Raw genomic sequence first — 23,566 nt, 5'->3', positions numbered from 1 at the left:
TAAACATAAATGTGTTTAAGTAATTTATTACAGTAGAGCCTTTTCGGTGCTTATCATCCTCTCATCCCCTCTGTGGCCCTTCCTTTCTCTCTCCTCTCCTCTGGTCACAGGGCCTGTGGTCCTAACTGCTCGTTGAGCAGAGCACAACAGCCCGGTGACTGGTCTGACCTGCTGCCCTCTGTCGTTTTCCCAGCTCACGGTGGCAGCCGTTGGGCCTCTCTTACCCAAGCTGCCAATCAGCACACTTGCTTCCTCTTTTCATTCCCCTAGTGAACGGGGGCTGGGTTGGATATTGTAGGGTTTCTTCGAATTATTTTATAGGATACATCAAATTAACCTTTTGAAGGCTTTTATTATGGGATATCGCAAGTATATACAAATGTTGTTGTGTGCTGTTCAGTTATTCTGACTCATAGTGACCCTATAGGACAGAGCAGTACCGCCCCATAGGGTTTCCTAGGCTGTAATCTTACGGGAGCAGATCGTTAGGTCTCTTTACCTGTGGAGTGGCTGGTGTGTTTAAACCACCCACCTTCTGGTTAGCAGCTGAGTGCTTACCCATGGTGCCACCAAGGCTCCTCACCATTACTCATGGCCTCTCTTATTTCTGCCTCCCTCTCCATGCCCTGAAATCATATATCATTTCATTGTGAATTACATATCAGCATGGAATAGTCTTTCTATCTTACCTCATGAAATGCAGGTGGGTTCTTTTTGGTAGTAAAGTATCTCAAGAAAACATATTTTAAAAATACATAGTAGCTTTAAAAAAAGTATTGACATATAATTCATATACTGTACAATCCACCCATTTGCTACACCATTGCCACAATTATAGAACATTTTCTTCATCCCTAAAATAAATCCTGTGTCCATTAGCTGTCACTCTTTCTAGACCTAGGCCACCACCAGTCTGCTTTCTGTCTCTATTGAGTTGTCTATCCTGGGCATTTCATATAAGTTAAACCATATAATACATGATTCTCTGCGACTGCCTTCTTTCACTTAGCGTAATGTTTTCAGGGTTCATCCATGTTGTAGCATGTGCCAGTACTTCGTTGCTTTTGATGGATGCGTGCTATTCCACTGTATGGATATACCACATTTTATATGTCCATCAGTTGAAGGACATTTGGGTTGTTGCCTCTTTCTGGCTGTGATGAATTATATTGCTATGAGCATTTGAATACAGTTTTTTTTGTGTGGATATCTGCTTTTATGTCTCTTGGATATGTACACCTAGTGGTGTAGTGGTTAAGTGCTGTGTCTACTAACCAAACGGTCTGCAGTTCGAATCCGCCAGGTGCTCCTTGGAAACTCTATGGGGTAGTTCTGCTCTGTCCTCATAGGGTTGCTATGAGTGGAATTGACTTGAAGGCACTGGGTTTGGTTTGGTTTTTTTATGTACCCAGAAGTTGATTTGCTGGATCATATGGTAACTCTATGTTTAATCCTTTTGAGGAACTGATAGACTTTTCCACAGTGGCTGCACAGTTTTACACCCCTACCAGTAATGCATAAGGATTCCAATATCCCCACAGCCTTGTCAGCATTTATTATTATCTGTTTTCATAGCCACCCTAGTGGGTATGAAGTGGCATCTCATCGTGATTTTGATTTGCATTTCCCTGATGGCTAATTATGTTGAATATCTTTTTATGTGTTTATTGGTCATTTGTATAACTTCTTTGGAGAAATGTCTGGATCCTTTGCCCATTTTTAAAATTGGGTTATTTGTCTTTTTATTATTGAGTTGTAATAGTTCCTGACATATTCTAGATCCAAGTCCCTTATCAGATACATGATTTTTAAATATTTTCTCAAATTTTGTGGTGTCTTAGGCTGGGTTCTCTAGAGAAACAAAACCAGTGAAGTGTATATATAAACATATAGAGAGATTTATTGCAAGGAAATGGCTCGTGCAGTTGTGGAGGCTGGCAAGTCCCAAATCCATGGTCAGGTGCCAGGCTGGAGGCTTCTCATGTCCTAAGAACCAGAGGTCAGAGAATGAAGAGACGAACAACAGAGCAAGAAAGAGTAGGCTTTGCCAGAACATTTCTTTCTGTCATGAATGCCAGACCCCCATGAAGACTCCTATTCCACTGATTGGCTGCTCCCATCAGATCACAAAGTGGGAGTGATACATAGTATCTCCCAAACCACTGAGCATCCTTGCCTCGGCAAGGTGACAGGTAGCATTCGCCACACGTGGGTTGTCTTTTCACTTTGTTGATGGTCTCCTTTGATCAGGAAAGCATTTTAACAACAGGAAATAGGAAGAAAATGGTGGAAAATGGTCATTTTTAACGAGTATCCTGAAATGGAGTGCATATCAACTCATATGTACTGAAGTTGTTTTTTGACTCATTCAGTCTGCACCAGAGTCAGGCTGGTTAAATCCTCTAAGTCCTGCGGCTTTGAGAAGCAGGCTGCCTGTTCTCACTATGGAGGGGCAGGGACTTTTTATTGTAGCACTGTAGCCAAGGAAGAATTTTCGAGGAAATGGGTTTCTCTGTTGGGGAGCCCGTCATCCCTGATTTAAAGTGCTTCATCAAGTGGGGCATCTTAAAGATGTATTGCTTAGTCTTTGGGCTTGGTTGGATTAAAAAAAAAAAAAAAGCTCTGTTGTATTCCTTTCAGACACTGAATTTCCTCTAGTTTTGATAAAAGGAAAAAGAAAATAAAACCAGACAGATGAGTCTTCACAAAACCAAAGTTGTGTACACACACACACACACACGCACACGTGTATATATACATATATCCAAAACCAAAAAACCCACTGCCGTCGAGTCGATTCCGACTCGTAGCGACCCTATAGGACAGAGTAGAGCTGCCCCACAGAGTTTCCAAGGAACGCCTGGTGGATTCGAACTGCCGACCTTGTGATTAGCAGCTGTAGCACTTAACCACTATGCCACCAGGGTTTTCGTACTTATATATGTGCGTATATCTATGTGTGTGTGTGTAAAAAACCTTTGATTTTGCGATAGGGTCGCTGTGAGTCAGAGCTGACTCAATAGCCATGAATCTGGTTTTTTATACACAAACACACACATCTACACACACAGCCAGTTGCTGTCCAGTCGACTCTGGCTCGTGGCAATTCCATGTGTGTCAGAGTAGAACTGTACTCCATAGGGTTTTCAGGGCTGATTTTTTGGGAAGTAGAGCACCAGGCCTTTTTTCCGAAGCACCTCTGGGTGGACTTGAACCTCCAGCCTTTTGATTAGCAGCCAAGTGTGTTAACTGCGCCATCCAGGAACTCATGTCTATGTCTACGCGTACGTCTACGTCTACGTCTACGCCTACGCCTACGCCTACGTCTACGCCTACGTCTACGTGTGTATGTGTTTATTTTAGAAAACAAAATTCAGCTTTTGCACGGGCCTTTTGTAGCACATTGGTTAACCGCTGCTTCTGGGTGAATTAAACCAAAAAACCAAACCTGTTGCCATCGGGTTGATTCCGACTCATAGCGACTCCGTAGGTGAATTAGTAGTCGCAATACAAAGTATACTGGAAAGGGAGTTTGTTGGCACTTTCCCGGTCGCAGCGTCTGAGCATTGGGAATGAAGTGATGGAGGTGAAACCGGAAATGAGGAAGGTTTGCGTGGAGATTTGAGGGGCAGAATAATTGGGGAGGAGCTAGATTTGATGGTTATTTTGGGAGGACCTTATGGTATACTGAGTCACGACACCGGTGTTGACTAGGTGCAAGGCAGGCATAGGTTTATGTGATGCATGGGATGGAGGAGATCCTGGTATATGTAGGGAAGGGAGAGAAATCCCCATTAGGTCGTAGGGTGGTGTCCAGAGACTAGAGAAGGCTACATGCTAGCTGTGACATTTGAATTGGGCCCATAAAAATTTCCAGTGGTGACTCCAGGTGCGTGAAGAAGGTGTTCTAGATAAAGTACTATAAAATGTGTCGGGAAGAAAGCAGCTTGAGCTAGCCAATAGACAAGTAAGTAAAGCTAGGTAGCGTTTGAAATGATTTTAATTCCTAGCTAAGGAGCTTGGCTTTCGTTCGTTAGGGATTGCAGATCTGTTGAAAGTTTTGAACCAGGAAACTAATATCGATGCTTCTATGAATACTTACTCAGAGCTGACCATTAGCCAGGCATTAAATTCCAGAACCAAAAACCCGTTGCCTTCAAGGCGATTCTGACTCATAGTGACACTGTAGGACAGACTAGAACTGCCCCTTCGGGTTTCCTAGGAGCCGCTGGTGGATTCGAAGTGCTGACCTTTTGGTTAGCAGCCGAGTTCTTAGCCACGGCGCCACCAAGGCTCCGGCATTATATTAGGCGTTGCATATTAACTCAGCTGAGACAGAGCCAGAGTCTAACATCAGGGACAGCAGGTGCCATGCATTGAAAGTCAAAGTCTAGCTCCCAGTTTTCTTTCTATAACCTTTTTATGCCATAATGATAATGAAAGCTATCACTTGTTGACCAGCTTGCCATCAACTTGTATGGTTCTAAGTGACGAATCCTTACAGAAACTCTGAGGTGTGTATATTATTTATCTTCATTTTTACAGGTGAGGAAATTGAGACTTCACAGCAGAGGTTGACTGTCTTGCCCCAGGTCCCATGGCTAATGAGTGGCAGAGCCGGGCCATCTTATTCCCAAGCCTTTTCTACCAGTAGCACTGAATACGTGCTGTGTTGCAGCTTGGATGATGTCACGCCTCCAGGGCTCCTTCTCTGTTGATGTTGAGCCTTGCTGGGCTTCTCGTGCCTGTTTGCCTCCAGGGCGGATCTTCCTCCTCAGCCATCATGCTTCCAGCTCTTAGTAATACTGCAGGTATTCCAGGCCTGGAAGGATCTTCTTTAACATAACTTAGTACCCTTATGGTGCCACCCATCATGTGTTTATGTGTTTTTCACAGACGGGGTGGGTCATCTCACACCTGTTTCATGGTGCTCCTTGAGCTATGGGACCTTGAACAAGCCCACGGTGCGCCATCTTTAAAATGGTAGCTCGGACTGCATGATCCTGAAAACCCCTTCCTGTTGGGCCTTCTGTTCTTGGGGCTAGGCTCTAACAAGACAAAACAGTGGCTCTGGGATGGTGGGTGCTAGGGAGAGCGTTATCAGAAGGACTGGTCATTATTTTCACTCCTGGCCCGTGACGCCGCTCTCGGTACACGTTCGTGAACTTTCTGATCCTATGGCTCCACAGACCTTAGGCTCTGCTTAGCAACAGCGAACTACAGATGCGGCCGTGTCCTCTGAGTTGCTTGACTTTAGAAATGCTCCCATCTCAGAGCAGCCTGCTTGACCACTCGCTTCGTGTTTTCATCTTTTTCCCTGTGATCTTTATCCATTCCTTTTTTTGTCTGTCACCTGAAGCTGGGCCCCCATTCCAGACCAGTTAACTCAGCATCTGTAGGGTGGGCCCTCCGCACTGAGAACCATAGCCTAAGGCCAAAGGAGGCCTGTCCTGCCACTCTTCCTCTCTAAAACAAAACAAACAAAAAGCCCAGTTGCTGTCAGTGGATTTTGACTCATGGCGACCCCGTGTGTGTCAGGGTAGGACTGTGCTCCAGGGTGCTGGATGGCTGATTTTGGGGAAGTAGATCGCCAGCCCTTTTCTCCCATTCCCACATTGTGCTGCACTTTATTGCCAATCTCTAAGCATGAGAGGTGCCAGTGAACCCTGATAATTTAAAAGAGCACCTTACTGGTGGCCACCTGCTATTTCTGTTTTCAACGCAAATTTTATGTGCATCCTGTTTTTTTGTCCCGATTCGCTTGAGACTGTGTTGTCCCAGACCTCTGAATCTGATTGATATGTCCACTTGGTGCCAGGTCCATCCAGTTAAAGCTCAGTATTAAGCATTCAGATTGTGGGGTAGCAAGTTCAGTCATTTAAAAAGATATGTGTTTACATAAAGATTCCAGCACACATAAAGGAAAACATATTGGCAGGAAATATATCAAAATGCTTAATGATTATTTCGGGTTGGTAGATTACTGATGGATTTTGTTTTCTTTTAATATCTATATTACAATTTTCTATCATGAGCACGTGTTTCTTCTATATTAAAAAAGAAAAAAAATCTCAAAAAGAACATACACCCAGACAGAGTAGGGGTGGGTGTACGCCTGTGTTATTTTTAGTGGTGGAGACGTATCTTTTTCTGTGGGGTATTGAGAATAGTACCGCACTGAAAATGAGTTAATAGCAAGGTTCAGCAGACAAAACCTAGGATTCGAATCCTTGTTATTTTTGTTTTTGCTTATTATAGCTAAGCTAAATGCATCCCGTCTGTAGAGCTGGCCTTTGTTTTGTTGAACCAAGTGACTGTCATGAGATTATTAGTCCATAACAGGGGCACAAAGAAATGATGACACCGATGGTTTATTCTCTCGATTTTAATGCCAACGGGTTAATTTTAATAGCAGCATCTGTCATCAGCGGCGCTTTTGGAAAAACTATTAATCGGGGAGCAGAATGCTGACCTCATATATCTGCTCATCTTTTTGCATTGGTTTATTACTGGAGTTTAACACATGCATTTGAATTTTAATTTGAAATGAGGCATAATTAGAATAAGTGGTTTACATGAAAACTTCACAGGCGTTATCTCTGGCTAGGTTGTCAGGCACTTTTAACAGTACTTAAAAAAAAAAAGCCTGAATCACCAACAGATGTTTACTTTCTACTCTTTTGTTAAAATAGATTTCGTTAAAAATAGGAGGACGGGTGAACCTGCTGGCGAAGTAACAGGAGGACTGTGTTGTGTGGTGGGGTTTCAGTTGGGGTGGTTTCTTTAGAAATGCTGTCTTGCTAATCCTTGGGGAAGTTTGGCTACGAGCGTGCAATTATTACATTTTTATCCACAGAATGGGCTAAAGTTGGCATCACAGCCTTCTCGGTTGCCAGGGGCAACATGCTGATTTAATTTGTGCCCCCATGGCCGATATCTCTGAATAATTTCAGTGTTTTTTTATTTTAATGTTACCTTTTCCCTTTCCTTCCTAGCCCCCTGCCTTTTGTCACCTCCTCTTTGGATTAAGTTCTGAGGCCGCCCGTGTCGGCTGGAAGGGTGGAGGGCAGCTGGGCTCCTGCCCCCCGTCACCTCCTGTGGGGAGCCCGGGTCAGAATGTGGCTCTCACGGGTGCCGGCCCTCTTACAGATTGACAAAAAAGAATCCATCTTAATTAGGCATGTTTGAAACCTGACTTGGAGCCTGGAAAATATAGCCCAAGAATGCTGCATTTGGGAGACTTTGAATTCTTCTGGCATATGGTTGAGGTTTCTCAAAGTGCTCACCTCCGCGGTTCTGTGTCCTGCTTGCGCCTTTGATGTCCCTGTTGTACTAACTGTTGTTTAACGTGGAGGATCACCACATGGACCTGGTGCGAGTGTGGGCATCTTTTCTGCTCCGTGAAGAGCCACAGAAGGACAGGGAAGAGCTAGCCAGTACCCCCGCTGGCTGCTGCAGGGTAGCCTCATCACACTAGTGAGCATTACTTAAGGGCTTTGGGGAAGAGACACGTTTCTGAACAGTGCTTACACATGCAAGAAGCATTTTTATGTAAAAGGTGTTTGTTTTATAATAAGTACATCCCCAAGATAATCAGAAGAAAAAAAAAAAACAAAAACCCGTTGCCATCAAGTTGATTGTGACTCGCAGCAATGCCATGTGTTTCAGGGTAGAACTGGGCTCCATAGGGTTTTCAGTGACTGATTGTTTGGAAATGTGTTGCCAGGCCCTTTCTTCCAAGGCACCACAGCGTGATCTCATACCTCCAACCTTTCAGTTATCAGCTGAGTGAGTTTAAATGTTTTTGCCACCAGAGACTCCCAAGGTAATCACAGACGAGAAGAGAAAGTGTGATCCAAGATGTAACACAAGTGTGCGCATTGTGTCCAGAAACTCTGATCATCTTTTTGTTTCTTTTTGTTTTTAAACGCAGAGTGGACGCAGATCTCTACCAGGTATCTTCGAGAGCAGTTGGCCAAGATTTCCGACTTTTACCACATGGCCTCCAGCACGGGCGACGGCCCTGCCCCTGTGCCGCCCGACGTGGAGCAAGCCATGAGGCAGTGGGAGTACAACGAAAAGCTGGCCTTTCACATGTTCCAGGTGAGCTTTCCAAAAGAACAAGACCGGGCAGGGTGCTTTTAAGAAGAGAGCAAAATGCCTCATGGTTTAGTTTTTTAGGAATTAAGTTGTACTGTTATGTTATACTATGATTTTTTTTTTTACGTGAACCAGATGCAAAGAAAGTCTTGACGTTTCTCATCTTGACTTGTGTTAAAAAAGAAGACATTTGCCATGAACAACAGCTGCTTTGTTTTACATACTGAGCCATAGCTCTCAAATGATGCCAGCCCTTTTAAAGCTGTTAATTTGTAATTAAACTATTTACACATTACCCTTCCAAACCTTTATTTTGCAAAATTGGACATATTTGTTCAGAAACACCATTGTGTGGCTGCCTCCTGCCTCCTAACAGATCTCCTTTAGAGTTTCCTTATTCCAGAGAGAGAGAGAGGTCATCTTAATTTGGTCCTGCAGCAGTTTTAAATGCAAACAGAGTTGGGGAAGCAGTAGGCACATTGAGGAGTTCACCGAGTTCTCATCCAGACAGGCTGATGTGAATTGTGTTGGCCAGAAGAGGGCGCTTGTGCGGATCTTTGCCTCAGTCTTCATTCCTGGCAAGGTGGAAGGAGAGGTGTGTGAAAGCTGGAGTGGTACTACTAGCGCAGACTTCCAGTGCCTGTTACCTTGATCAAAGAGGAAGAGGGGAAGAATGGATGTGTGATTTCTCGGTTTTCCCTGTAGAGCCTATTGATGATATTCCAGGGAGCTCCAACTAGGAAAAAACATGGTCCTTTTGGGAAATAATCTTTGTTAGCTTTTAGGTCAATAAAACTTAACTCCTACCAACCCTGGTTCCATTTAGCAGAGGATGGCTTTATGTCTGCACTGAGCTTTTATGAATTTTACCGAGTGAAAGACTTAGTCTGCAGCTTTGAAAAAGTGTCTGTCGTTTAGTTAACCAGCATGTTTAGTACTTTTGGGGGATTAATTTCTGTGTAGGAACACTGAAATCCGTATCTCTTTTAGAGGAAACAATTAGGCTCTAAAGCGATGAATCTAATTGGAAAATTAATGGGAACTTTAATGAGTTTATTGTATTTTAATTTTTCAGGTAGATTTGTTTGAAATATGAAACTGACCCTAGTATATATGGGTGTGGAAACGTGGCATGGTTATGTAAACAAAAGCATCTTTAGGGTGGATTGTTACCTGGAGCCCTGGTGGCGCAGTGGTTAAGAGCTCGACTGCTAACCAAAAGGTCAGCAGTTCGAACCCACCAGCTGCTGCTTAGAAACCCTATGGGGCAGTTCTACTCCGTCCTCTAGGATCTCTGAGTTGGAATCGACTCAATGGCAACTTTTTTTCCCCCTCTTATTTTTTTTTCTATTATTTTTATTGTGTAGTCATTGGAAATCATGTTCATGAAGATTCTTTAATATGTGAATTACGGTACACAACTATAATGCAGGCAGTACCTGGATTAGAACAAGTTCTCTAAGTCTGTCTTTAAGTCTAATTTATGTGTAAGTCTAAACAGGTGAGGGTTCATCGGTTAGTCAGGTGTTCATCTTAGCACTTGTAGCGTACCTTTCTCTGCATAAAAAACGTTAAAGAAACACTCACAGATGCACTAAAACATCTTTAACGTAGTAATACAGTGATAATAACAATTATGTCTTGATGCACATTGCAAAGTAGCGCCTGTTTGTTATTATGAAGCATTGTATGTCCCTCACCTTTTTAATAGAATGGGCTTTATGAGGCTTAGTTTGTAACTGGGCCGTTTGTAGGTAGGACGTTCATAACCTGGGCACTGCCTGTATGACATGAAATAGGTAGGTGTATGCATAGAATGTCAAAGAAAGAGTTATTTGTGTATGTGTATATATATTTAAACTGTGAAGGCAGTAGACTAAAAATGTTTTTAGTGCTTCTAGCAAGATTAGTGATCTCAGCAGGAGTTACACCAGCCTTATAGGACATTTTGGAAATTTGTGTGTGTGGGGAGGGGGAGGTATTGGTTTTTAGTTAAGTCATGTTGGAATATTTATACATTGTTGTGTTATAAACCCCCCTTTTTTCTTTACAGAGCGGTTAAGTCATCCTGATTTTTAAGGGTATATTTTATTGGTAGGGTATAGAATCTGGAGTTCACTTTGGGATAGTGAAGGAGGCTATTTGTTAAAGAGGGCAGTGGGTTTTGTGGGATTTTCAACCCTTGCTGAGACGATGATATGATAGGTGCCTTTGTTCTTTGTAATTATCACTCTTGGCCAGGTTTCCTCCCAAGAGCTTGAACACACCTTCCGCTGAAATCTATCCAAGGGCTGGACATGCCCTGGGAGTGGGAAGGCTTCTGAATTTCATTTCTTAAGGAAGTTTTTTTTTTGTGGTCAACGTAGAATGAAGTGGGTTGCCAAAATGAATAAACAGACAAAAACCGCTAGTCCTTAGTTTTGTTTAGACTTTGTACTACAGTCAGTGAGACCTTGTTTTACTACAGGGACAATGGCAACATCACTAATAAGAGCATTTAAGTATAACAGTGAGCACTCTTTCTAGAATTTTAGTTGCTTTTGTTTTAACATAGTTACTATAACTTTTTTTTGTTGTTGTTGTTCATTTAAGGAAGGAATGCTAGAAAAACACGAATACTTGACATGGATCCTGGATGTTTTAGAGAAAATCAGACCAATGGATGACGATCTGCTTAAACTCTTGTTACCACTGATGCTGCAGGTACAGTGAATATCACCTTGAGCCAGTGACTTCATAGGCAAGAAGTGAGCCTGGTAAGGGTGATTAGGTAAGGAAGGGTGAAAAAGGAAAATTTTTCTCCTGAAATGGAAGGTAAACATCTTTTTTGCTATAACAGATGAGTGACAGAGGCTTCTAATAAGTTTTAGCAGGCTTTCACATCAAGCACCTTCATGGTTCCTGTCCACGTGATTTTCGTAAGGAATCCCTTCCCCACTGATTTTCCCCTCGCTGAGCTAAGCAAGCAGCTTTTTTAATCCTGTCTTCCTGCTCACACGGATTTCTCTGAAAACAGAAGGAATCATCTCTTCTAAGGATATAGAGGACCTGTTACATTCTTTTGACCTTCTTTGAACCAGTGGGCGTAAGAAACTTCTTATATTAGTGATTCGTCTCAGATCTGTTCAAATTTAAATTATCGGGTTGAGATTTTTTTTTTTTAAATTTACATTTTTTTGGAAAGGTGACCAGTGTGTGTGTGATACTTCAGACAACATGAAAGGGTATCCAGTGATGATCCAGTCCTTTTACCCCAGGTCCCATGTCCTGTGTGTCCTCCCTGAGATGGCCATACTTGCGCTTTCCACCGTGGTAACCATCAGCCACATAGTAGGAGCCCTGGTGGCACAACGGTTAAACACTTGGCTGTTAACCGAAAGGTTGGCGGTTTGAACCCACCAGCTGCTCCTCGGGAGGAAGATGTGGCTGTCTGCTTCTGTGAAGATTTACATTCTTGAAGACCCTAAGGGACAGGTCTGCTTTGTCCTACAGGGTCACTCAGACTCGAGATGGACTCAGCGGCAGCGGGTTTTCTAAGTGTACAGTATGCATTGGATTTCGACTTGCTATGAAAGAAATGGAAACCCTGGTGGCATAGTGGCTAAGTGCTACGGCTGCGAACCAAGCAGTCAGCAGTTCGAATCCGCCAAGCGTTCCTTGGAAACTCTATGGGGCAGTTCTACTCTGTCCTACAGGGTTGCTATGAGTCGGAATCGACTCAACAGCAGTGGGTTTGCTTTGGTTTTTTGGTATGAAAGAAATAATGTATTTTTTTTTTTTTTATCTCATTAGTATTTTTTATATTGATTATATGTTGAAATGACAGTATTTTGGATATCTAGGGTTAAATAGAATGCTTATTCTTTAAATTTTGCCTGTTATTTTTTAGTGGCTACTGGAAAATTTAAAATTATACATGTGGCTCACATTGTATTGGACAGTATTGGTCTGCACAGTACCTATGAGGGTTTTTTTTTTTTCTATGACAAGAAGTCTGTATTGAAATGGCTCATTAACCCAATAGCATAAACTGTGACTCAGTCTATGCTCTTCTCCTTCTCAGTATTCGGATGAGTTCGTTCAGTCGGCCTACCTGTCTCGCCGTCTGGCCTACTTCTGTGCCCGGCGCCTTTCCTTGCTGCTGAGTGATAGCCCCAATCTCCTCACTGCTCACTCGCCCCACGTGATGATAGGACCAAACACCTCGAGCATCGGGGCGCCCAGCCCCGGTCCCCCCGGCCCCGGCATGAGCCCCGTGCAGCTAGCCTTCTCCGATTTTCTTTCCTGTGCACAGCATGGTCCCCTGGTGTATGGACTTAGTTGTATGTTGCAGGTAAGTTGGTGGCCCTTGTTATTTTGTGTTAGGATACAGAGCTGGAAACAGTGGGGTTGGGAATAGCACCTCCAACTTTACTGTCACAGGTAGTTTTTTCCTCAGCCAAACCATTTGTAGGTGAAGTTTTAAGTTTTCCTTTCCCTATGTTGGATCAAGCTCAGGGTTCCCAGGTAGTGCAAATGGATTGGGCCTGGCTATTAACCGAAAGGCTGGCGGTTTAAATCCACCCAGTGGTGCTGCAGAAGAAAGGCCTGGCAGCCTGCTCCCGTAAGATCACAGCCATCGCAAGCCCCGTGGAGTGCAGTTCTCTGACACACCTGGTGTCGCTGTGTGTGGGAGCTGACTTAGGGCAACTTGTTTGGGTTCAAGCTCAGATAACATTTGTTGCCTCCATCTGTTATGTTGTTGGGTGCCGTTGAGTACATTTCGACTCCTAGCAATCCCATGTGACAGTAGAACTACCCCATAAGATTTTATAGTCTGTGATCTATATATGGGAGCAGATTGCCAGGTCTTCCTTTTGGGAGCTGCTGGGTGGGTTCACACTAAGAATCATTCAGTTAGCAGCTGAGCGCTTAACCATTGCACCACCAAGGCTCCTCGTTGCCTCCATCTAGGAAAGAGTTAGGTATTGTGGTTGTCCTTTATCAGGAGCATTAAGCAGTTCATTGATCAAACATCCTTGGTGGAATCCGCAGAAAATAAGTTGGCTGTGGCGTGGTTCTTCTGGAAAGACAACTTCTCCAGGCAGTATTCTTTGGCTTCCTCAGTTCATGTTCTGAGTTGGTTGCCTCTGCTCTGTGTTTCTCTGAAATCCAGTTCAGTTGTCTGGCTCTGTTCATTTGTCAAGTGTTGTTTGTGCAGTCACTGGAAAGCCAGTGTGTGCGGGTCACTGGGCTGACAACTATCAGGAGTGAGATTCAGCCCTGTCCTGGAGGAGCTCGCGGTTTAGTGCTGAGTCCACAGTTCTTGAGCCCTTCATGTGTCCTGATCCTTACCGAGGAATTTTGAGACAGGAGTGGCCACGGAGACACAGCCTTTACTTGGGTAGAGTTTACTGTGTTGTCGGGAAGACAGATTCATGACTAGGTAGTTGCCATATAACACAACAAGGCCGATGGAGGGAGGACACCTGGCTAAAGAAATTGAGAAGTGGAACTTGTAGTATACGCTTGAATTTAGGGATGTGGTTCTGAGCTGGGTCTTACGACATGAGCAAAGAAGAGGTGGTGAGGGTGTTCCGGACAGAGGGAACAGCGTGGGGAAAGTCCTGAGGCTGATCAGTCATCTGGTGTGCAGGGTGGTGGGAATGGAGCACAAAGTATGAAGCCTGTTGGGGGTCAGGATCTAAGGCCCCCCATGGGCCCCATGGAGACAGAGGTGTTGGTGGGCTTTAGGAACTTGTTGTTCTTATGTCTGCCACCCACAAAGCTGCCTCCTGAGAATTTAGTTTTTTATATTTACGTTTTAGAAAAAAAAAGAAATATTGTGTCCATTCTCCAAGCTCACATAGTTTGCTGTTGAGTGGCAGGGTTGTGTAATGGTTAAGACACACACTTAAGAATCTTTACAGACCTGATTTTAGCCCCTCCTCTGCCACTTAGTAACTGTAACCTTGAGCCTCGGTTTCCTATATAAAGGGAGAACAAAAATAGTTCTTACCTCGTTACCTCATAGCATTAAGGTTATGGTGACTGAAAGCCCCCAGGACAGGGTTCAGCGTGAAGCAAGTGTATGACTAAAGTGAGCAGAGTGTTTAATCTACATTTAGGAGGCAGTGTGTGCTGGATTCAGGCCTAGACTGATTACTAACCTCATCGGTAGTGCTTATTTCTCTTCGGTAGAATTAGGGAATAACAGTACCCACTTCATGAGGTTGTTGCGAGGTGTCATTGAGATGGTTGTATGAAGGGCTCAGTGCAAGCTCATTTGAGTGAAAGATCTAGGACAGGGGTGTAGACAGACTGGAGCCTGCGGCTTGACTCTGGCGCATGAGTGAGAATGGTTTTTTAGAGGGTTACTAAAAAAGGATCCCTGGTGGCACAATGGTTAAGAGCTATGGCTGCTAACCTAAAGGTCAGCAGTTAAGATCCACCAGCTGCTCCTTGGAAACCCTATGGGGAAGTTCTGCCCTGTCCTAGAGGGTCGCTATGAGGTGGCATTGACTCGACAGCAACAGGTAGTGGCTTGAAAAAAAAGAGAGAAAGAAAAGAAAAATATGTGACAGAGACCATATGTGGCACTCAAAGCTTAAAACATTTACTCTGTGGCCAATTCTAGGAAAAGAATTGGCTGCTGACCCCTCAGCATTTGCGAAGCTGCTTACTGCTCACTGCACCGTTAGGTGTGAAGACTGCATCAAAGTTATTGAGATATTTTTTGTTTTTAAATAATTCCCTTTAGATTTTATGACCTTAGAAATTGCACATTTTAATTGCATCTCTCTTTTTTTTTTAATTGCAAGACTTTTCATGAGAAAAGACTGTGGTGTTAAGTGATGATTCCTGCGTTTTTATTAATTTCCTAGGTTTCTTATGCTGGGATATTAGCTTACGAACCAGAATTTTCCGTAATTTCTCCATGGCTGTACTTTTCCCTTTTCAAAATAATAATTCTGTCAAAGTTGAGTCATCACTTGGAAAAGTTGAGAACGAGGGTAAGAAGCTTGTATTTTCAACTGAGGAAACCCCATAATACAGAAACAGAAGGTGCAATTCTCAGAGCTGTGCTCACCGTTAGGCTTCTCCTTGCCTCTCAAGTGTCTGGGTTTTCCCGCTTCGTTTCCAGACCGTCACTCTCTGTTGCCCAAGTGCCTTGGTGTGGAATTACTCTACCAACGAAAACAAGAGCGCAAACCCAGGCTCGCCCCTGGATCTGTTGCAGGTGGCCCCTTCCAGCCTGCCCATGCCGGGTGGGAACACGGCTTTCAACCAGCAGGTACACACTCTGTTTCAGTGGTGAGACGGATGTTTTCATTCTTGGGAGGCATCAGGGCAGAGTGAGCCAAGCCCAGGTTGTAGCATCTCAGATGTTGGGGGTCGTTCACAGCTCTACCCCAAACTCTCTGGGTGACCTCAGGGAAAAATTCAGCCTCTCTGACCCACACAAGTGTATGAAGTTGCTATCTTTCTTTTCACCCTCTTGCTGGGCAATGCTTGCTAAGATCTCCACCACCCAGACAGTAATTACTATGGTGGTTCTAATGTATGCCCACAAGTCCCGTAGCAGTGGTCTGTGGTATTTAGTGTTAGGTGTTTTTATTAGTGCTGAGTTATTTGGTCCAAAGACTTAGAAAATTTGAACCACAGGATCATGACTAATACTTAGAGCAAGGTCACTCTCTTTTTACCAAGCAGTTTTCTTAAATTAATAAAACATTACCAGTTGCTTTCACTCCTAGGAGAATGGTTCAAAGAAGATACTGTAGACCTTTCACTTTTTCATATTGTGACCTAAAAAAAAAAAAATGCGCTTGTTGAACATTTTTTTGCAAGCGTTTATTTTCATGAGCATTTATTATCAAAAACTAATATTGAATCACCACTCGAAAATGTTTAAAACTACTTCGTGAGCAACAGGCTGAGTCTCCTAGAAATGTAGTCAGGATGGTAGTTCAGCATGGGATACTCTACTCAAGCGGAAAAACCTGACAGGATCTTAGACAGCGACAGCTTTCCAAGGACAAGTTAATTAGAAGCGATTATCTTTCAGGTTCGAGCGAGGATTTATGAGGTGGAGCGGCAGATAAAACAGAGAGGCCGAGCCGTGGAAGTTCGGTGGTCTTTCGACAAGTGTCAAGAGTCAACAGCAGGTACAGGACACAACAGGATGAGCGGTTGGGATGCCGGACTTCATGCCGTGCGTCTGATTCTTGTAAATCACCTCACATGAATAAAGAAGGTTTTCGACAGAGCCACCTGGTGAATTTTGAGGACGTTCCTCCATTTATGTCCTTTAGGTCTTGGCCGTATGGGATGTCAGGTTTGCTTTTGTTGGCAATTCTTTGACAGCCAAGAAGTGATACTGTTTTAAAATGCTTTGTGCCCCCACAGGACGCTGGTTTGTACTGCACTGTGCTTCCCTAACCTCTCGCTGGATTTTTGTTTCTAGGGGTGACCATTAGCCGGGTCTTGCACACACTGGAAGTCTTGGATCGTCACTGTTTTGACCGAACCGATTCCAGCAATTCAATGGAGACGCTTTATCACAAGATATTCTGGCCAAACCAAAACAAAGACAACCAAGAGGTAGTTAATATCTCTTTTTTTCATTTTTTATTTTCTTAGCATATGTTTCTTTTTTCCCTTTCGATAAATCCTGGTAAAGTCTTTTCTTTGAAGTGCGGTATCTTACGAAGATGTCCACACTCTGAAATCATTCTCCTGTTGGACAAAAATGACCTGCCATTATGAAAATTAAACTACCATCAGACTGGTCTACCCAGATCTTTTGATTGGGAAGACTTTTCTTGCCCCTTTTACCGTGAATTCCTGTCACTTAGTTTTGAGCGGAATAGCCTTCATCTAGTGATTGCATTTTATGCAATTGTTTGGCTTTGATGTTGGAGGGTGTATTGCAACGTTTAGCTCATCACAGAGTGGTGAGTGAATACTTGTGGTCACGGTCTTTGAAAATGCCTTTGTCAAATTTTATTTTGTCTTTCCTAGCAGTAGATTGTTTCATTGACAAATTCTTTTATAAACATAGGATTTTTAGTTCCCCCCCCAACCTTATTTGGGGGTAAATTATATGAATAGTTTATCTGTCTTTTTTTCACAATGAAACTTGTCTGTGGTGTGTCCAGTTTGTGCTGGACACAGGAAAGCAGAGGTGAAGTTTAAGCCCTGATGGTGCAAAGGTTAAGTGCTTGGCTGCTAATTAAAAGGTTGGAAGTTCGAACCCACCCAGTGGCTCTGTGGGAGAAAAGCCAGGTGATCTGCTCCCGTAAAGAGTATGGCCAAGAAAACCCTACGGGGCAGTTCTGCTCTGTTATGTGGGGTCGCTGTGAGTGAGAACCGACTCCTCTGTGGCTCCTAACAACAACTCACCTTTGAGGAATGCCTTAGTTAATGGACTGTAAATATCTTTGATTTTCAAACTAGATTTTGGAAACGCATATGTGGAAACCAGAGATAAAACAACAAAAACAACAACCAAAAGCCTTTCCTTTTCCTACCTTTATGTCAGCCTGGTGCACTCTTGATCCCTTTGAAATAGTTGGTGAGTTTTCACCCCGTTTCTCAAGGCCATTGACGAGGCCATTGATTCCAGCAGGGTTCCCAGAATGCTGAGTGAGGTACAGACCGAGTGTATCTCTGAGTCGTCATGAGTCTCAGCAGAGATGCTCCGTGGACCAACAGAATGCTGGTCTCCATGTTGCTTTGTGTATTGAGGCAGGTTAGAGTTTTCCTGGAAACTCTGCTGGCGTAGTGGTTCAGTGCTACGGCTAGGGTCGGCAGTTCGAATCTGTCAGTCGCTCTTTGGAAACTCTATGGGGCAGTTCTACTCTGTCCTATAGGGTCGCTATGAGTGGGAATCGACTTGACGGCACTGGGTTTGGTTTTTTTTGACTTAGAGTGCTCCTGTGCCATTTTGGAGCGGAAACCTTAGAGTCCTCTACGTGTAATAAAAACTTCCTTAGATAAAAGACTTCAAGAGTCCTAAGATTTTTACTATATAGATGTGACCTACCTGGACGAGAAGCAGGGATACTCAAAGTTTAGGATGTTCTTTTGGATTCTTAATCTTTCTGGTTTAAGGGTTTAGTGAAAACTGTATGGTTTGCTGGCGAGGGTTTTACCAAGTTCGTCAAAACCGCCTCAGTCAGTTCTGCGGTTAACCTGACTACGTAACCTTCTAGTGAAGGAACTGGCCCCCTTCAGAATGACGGCCTCCTCACCTCTGGAGACTTAGGTTACCCACAGGCACTCTGAAAGGGGAATGATAATTAGGGTGTAATTTGTCTTGTCAAGGGCAGAAGTTACGTTCTGATGTTACTGAATAAAATCACACAGTGGGGTTCTCTCTAAAGCGCAGTTGTCCTCAAAACGAGGTGCTTGAGATTAAGCATTGCTGTACGAGAGGAAATTATTAGAACTTATATTTAAATTATATTTTTCAACACCTCACACTTTAGTTCCATTTTGTCTGTTTTATAAGTAACGGAGTTATGGTAATATAGGTATAGGGATTTTAAATTAATAGAGGTATATTGAGGGGTTTAACAACAACAACAACAAAATGTTTAAAAAGCCGAGAGGATATGTGAGAAACGTTTGGAAAATGCTGCTCTGAGTTCCCTCCAAATGAGTGTCTTCTCGTGGGTGCTCTGGGAAGGAGCGTGGCACTAGAGGGCAGCACCTGCTCAGGGCAGCACACTAGCTACAGTGCGTCACTGGGAGTAACAGGAGTGTTGCCACATTTAGCACTGGCTGTCTTTTTATTATGGGTTTATCCTTTTTTTTTTTTTTATCTTGAATTTAGCACTGGCTAACTTGAATTTTTTTTTTTGGTTTAACTTGAATTTAGCACCGGCTATCTTAAATTTTGGAAACCCTGGTGGTGTAGTGGTTAAGTGCTACAGCTCGTAACCAAGAGGTCAGCAGTTGAAATCCGCCAGGCACTCCTTGGAAACTCCACGGGGCAGTTCTACTCTGTCCTATAGAGTCACTACAGAGTCACAATGAGTTGGTATCGATCTGAGGGCAGTGGGCTTGGTTTTTTTTTTCATACCTTGAATTTGGAAACCCTGGTGGCGTAGTAGTTGGAATTGACTGGGCGGCACTGGGTTTTTGGGTTTGGGATGGTGTTAAGAGCAATGGCTGCTAACCAAAAGGTCGGCAGTTCAAAGCCACCAGGAGCTCCTTGGAACCTCTATGGGACAGTTCTACTCTGTCATATAGGGTCGCTTTGAGTCGGAATTGACTCAATGGCAGTGGGTTTGGTTTTTTGGGGTATCTTGAATTTGGAAACCCTGGTGGCATAGTGGTTAAGAGCTACGGTTGCTAACTAAAAGGTCGGCAGTTCACATTCGCCAGGTGCTCCTTGGAAACTCTATGGGGCAGCTCTACTGTGTCCTTTAGGGTCGCTATGAGCCGGAATCGACTTGATGGCAGTGGGTTTGGTTTTTTTTTTTTTTGTATGTTGAATGTTGACTCAACTCTGGAAAGATTTGATGTAAGCGGGCTGCTTTGTGGTTAATATGCTTTGTTATGAGTAAGACAAAACCTATATTTTAATGTTGTAATTCAGACTGGTCACCTTTTCTGAATGGTCTGGTGGAAAGAAAGAAAGAACAGACCCTTCTGTAATATTGAACATTCAATTAATTTTTAAAGTATGGCTTTGGCATTCGTTTGTGTGTGTGATATCTACATATGCAAATGATAACATTTTATCTGTAGAACTTCACCAGGGATTTGTGTTTTCTTGACTTCTGGGCTGCTTCCTGTACTTCTGGAATTCATGGGTGAGCTGCAAAACTGTAGTGGCTCTGTGACCTGGAGCAAGTTTTATAGGCTCTGTGCCTTAGTGGTTTACTTGTTAAATAGATGTACAGTACTGTTTGCCCTGTTCATCGTTTTGAGCATTGTAAAACTCTATTCAGGTATGTTTAAAAAAATCTTTTTGTTGTTAGTAATTACAGTAATCATTGCCAACATTGTCTTGGAAGAACCAATACGGCCGTGCTCCTAATTCTCCGGTAAGAGGGAACTGTGCAAAGTAGTGTTTAGGATTCAGAAACACATCTCACTTCTTTAAAATGGCCTTTCCCCTCCCTGTGTTAGAACTTAGACAGCATCACAGATAAGAAGACAAAGCACCAACCTGCAGCTGCTGTGGGTTTGAGGTTTGCTGTTGTTTGCAGCCTGGTCTAGGTGTGCCTGGGCCCTTGGCTGCACAGCTTGCTTCGCCCAGGCTTCTTTTGGGAAACTTGAACTTTGCGTTCCTCATTTCCCTTTTTTCTGGAACTGCAAAGGGGAAACAAATCCTCTCAACTTCTTTTTGGGGCTGTGGGAGAGCAGCTCTCCGAATGCAAGAAGCTAGGGGGTCTGCGGTTCACGTTTGTGTGTGTAATCCGTTTGGTGAACGCCTGTATAAACGGTAGTGCCTGGGCTGGATCCTGCCCTGGGGTTGGACGCTGTCAGGGGAGTGAGAGTCAGAGCTGGAGCTGTGCCCGTTGATGGGGGTATGCCAAGCCTGCAGCCCACGTTCCCTGACTCGACACGGTGTGTATCACCCATATGCTTACCTTCTGTGTCAGGGCTAGAGTAGTGTTATAAGGGACGTGAAAATAGAAATTTCAAAACCCTTAGTGTTTATTTGAGACCTGCGCTACCTGAATCTCTGTTCAGCGTACTGGGAGGTATAGGCACTGCCATCCTTAGCTCAGGGCTCAGAGGCTGTCCCACACTGGCCTGGCAGATGGTGAGCTGGGCTGCTGCTGTGTAAAAGGCAGCCAAGGAGAGGGAGGCAAAGGGACCAGGAAATGAGCACGCCCTGTCTGAATAAGGCAGCCTCTGTCGGATTCTACTGGGGATTGGGGACCCCCTGTTACCTGACCGTCCACCATTTCAAGAGAAGCGGTATGTATGCATGTATAGAGATTGTCCCAATTTTAAAACACACTGCAGGCCAAGCAGCATGTCTGTTGTCCGTGTTCGCTCAGATGCCTGCTGCTATTCAGCTCCTGTTTTGTGTTTCAGGCAACGTTTACTCATTTATGTCTCTGTTTAGAGCTTCAGAACCCTTTATAGTCTGGGTGATAAGGTGGGCGGAGGCCTGGCACCCTGACAAAGGAGTTTTTACCTGAGGTATTTGTCCCTGGTTGGTGCAGATGGTTTGGACTACTAACCTAAAGGTTGGTGGTTCGAACCCACCTAGTGGCACCACGGAAGAAAGACCTGGCAGTCTGCTTCCATAAAGATTACAGAAAGAATACCCTATGGAGCAGTTCTGCCCTGTAACACATGGGGTCAGCATGAGTCGGAATTGACATGATGGAAACGGGATAGGGACCTCTGATTCCAGGCACTGATTCAGTCTGTCACTTTTGATCTGAAGGGGGGCTCACAGTGCTGACCTCACCTCTAAGCAGCAGGATGAGGGGAGGGGTGTCCCTCCAGCCTTCCAGAGCCTCAGGCTACTTTCTTCCTCTTGGCTTCTCTATTTCCTTATTAGTGTTGGGCTGAGGGGAGAAGCAGCTGTTATCTTCGGGTTCTTTGGGGGCATAGACAGAAGGGAAAGTCGAAAGGTGGCAGGAAGAGCTGCCTCTTTCACTTCTCTCTCTGGTGCCTGAGGGAGCAAACTTTCTCCTGAAGATGAAAGGGCTGAACCCAGCTGCCCTAAACAGAACTTCCCAGAACAACAGTGACGTGTGCATTACCCCTTTCCCTGTGATGCAACAAAAATATCATGCACCCAGATCCTGAAAACCCGCATATATACTGATTGCATTTGTTTTGTGCTGACTGTACTCGTGGAGAATTCCGTGAACAGGTGTGATGGTTTCCTAGCGATGTTTTGAATGGCAGAGGTGTGCTTTATTTGCTTCTGGCACAGGACCCCCTGGGCTAAACCAGGTCTGCATCAGCGTGTCCGCCTGACCAACATAATCTAAAAGACACTCAGAGCTTGAGTTCTGTCAGTGCTCTGCTTGCTCCATGTTTGTCTTCTGGGAGCCTGCAGCCCCGTGATGTTACGGTCTTTTCTGCTCACTGGTATATCATCATCAGCCCTTGGCCCATGTCTGGGGCCCAACAGGTGCTCAGTAGACGTTTATTGAATATTTTAGGGGGCTCATTAAAAAAAGCTGCTGGGGCTGTGAATTGGAAGGAGAAATCTCTAAAATTTGCCTTGAAAGCGCAAGGGTGCCATTGCTGAGGAGAACCGGCAATGGATCTGATTGGGGTGGGCCTCTTGGTTTGTTTTTGAGCCGATATACAAGTCTTTTCCTCCTTCGACTTGTTTTTGTTTTTAGTCCTTTTTAAGCACCAGGCCCTTTTTTAAGTGTGTTAAGTCATTGCATTGAATTTTCACCCAGCCTGGGAAGAACATGCTATTTTTATCTCATGCTTTACAGATGAGGAAACCGAGGCTGAGAGAGGATAAGTAAATTGCTCACATTCATACCCAGCTCATTGGCAGGAGAATAGAGATTGGAATCCTGAATGGCTGTAGAGCAATACTTCAGAGTCGTAGGCTCTATTCTTTGTACAGTTTCTTTAAAAGAATATTTTATTTTGTGTATCAGTGTAGCTAAGCAAACAAGTGTCAGATGTCATTTGGGAGAAAGGAGGGAAAAACCTTTGTAATTGCCATGAACAGTTTCCAATATTGGCACATTTATTTTCAGGAATAATCTCTAATTCCTTTTCAAAAGCATGTCAGGCAGTTATAATGTAATAAACAATGTTTACATTAGATAATTCACGTTTCCTAGTTGAGCAGCCTGGCCTTTGTAGCATACCACAGGCTTTAGGACAATTGAAATTTGGTTTTGAATGCTGGTTTTGCCACCGAGCAGCTGGGTGGCCTTAGGCTGGTTGCATAACCCTTAGCATCAGTCTCCTTGTCTATATGGTGGTCTTACTAATGGTAAAGACTTCAGTACACTGCTAGTTATTGTTCTTGTCTAGGCAACTTCAGCTGTGAAGTGAATAGAACAAAGCACCATGTTTTAGAGATTTAAACTCTGGTGGCATAGTGGTTAAGAGCTACGGCTGCTAACCAAAAGGTCGACAGATTCGAATCCACCAGGCGCTCCTTGGAAACCCTGTGGGGCAGTTATAATCTATCCTGTAGGGTCGCTATCAGTTGGAATCGACTCCGTGGCAACGGGTTTGGTTTGGTTTTGGTTTCCGTATGGTCAGTGGAGCCCTGGTGGAGTAGTGGTTAAGTGCTACGGCTGCTAACCGGAAGATTGGCAGTTTGAGTCCCGAGCTGCTCCTTGGAAACTCTGTGGGGCAGTTCTACTCTGTCCTGTAGGGTTGCTTTGGGTTGGAATTGACTCCATGGCAACAGGTTTTTGGTTTTCCTTATCATCAGTATGTTTCCTTCATTCTTTCTTCAGTTTTTTTTTTTTATTATTATTGTTGTAAAGTTATAGGTCACAGCATTTGCCATTTAAGA

The 23,566-nt window shown here is 43.9% G+C and overlaps 1 protein-coding gene across 6 annotated transcripts in view; it reads left to right on the top strand.

The window, feature by feature from the left end:
- Positions 1 to 23,566, top strand: part of MED12L (mediator complex subunit 12L) — a 361,451-nt gene that overhangs the window by 86,746 nt on the left and 251,139 nt on the right. For all 6 annotated transcript variants that reach the window (XM_049867828.1, XM_049867831.1, XM_049867829.1 and 3 more), the window contains 6 exons: positions 7,934 to 8,103; positions 10,693 to 10,803; positions 12,164 to 12,433; positions 15,224 to 15,373; positions 16,148 to 16,247; positions 16,547 to 16,683. In XM_049867828.1, the coding sequence (XP_049723785.1) occupies positions 7,934 to 8,103; positions 10,693 to 10,803; positions 12,164 to 12,433; positions 15,224 to 15,373; positions 16,148 to 16,247; positions 16,547 to 16,683 (938 nt within the window). The remainder of the gene's footprint in view (positions 1 to 7,933; positions 8,104 to 10,692; positions 10,804 to 12,163; positions 12,434 to 15,223; positions 15,374 to 16,147; positions 16,248 to 16,546; positions 16,684 to 23,566) is intronic.

This window comes from Elephas maximus, chromosome 23 (genome assembly GCF_024166365.1).
Source record: "Elephas maximus indicus isolate mEleMax1 chromosome 23, mEleMax1 primary haplotype, whole genome shotgun sequence".
NCBI classification, from domain to species: Eukaryota; Metazoa; Chordata; class Mammalia; order Proboscidea; family Elephantidae; genus Elephas; species Elephas maximus.
Note: the sequence above shows the minus strand (reverse complement) of the source record. Positions and strands in the feature narration are given on the sequence as shown.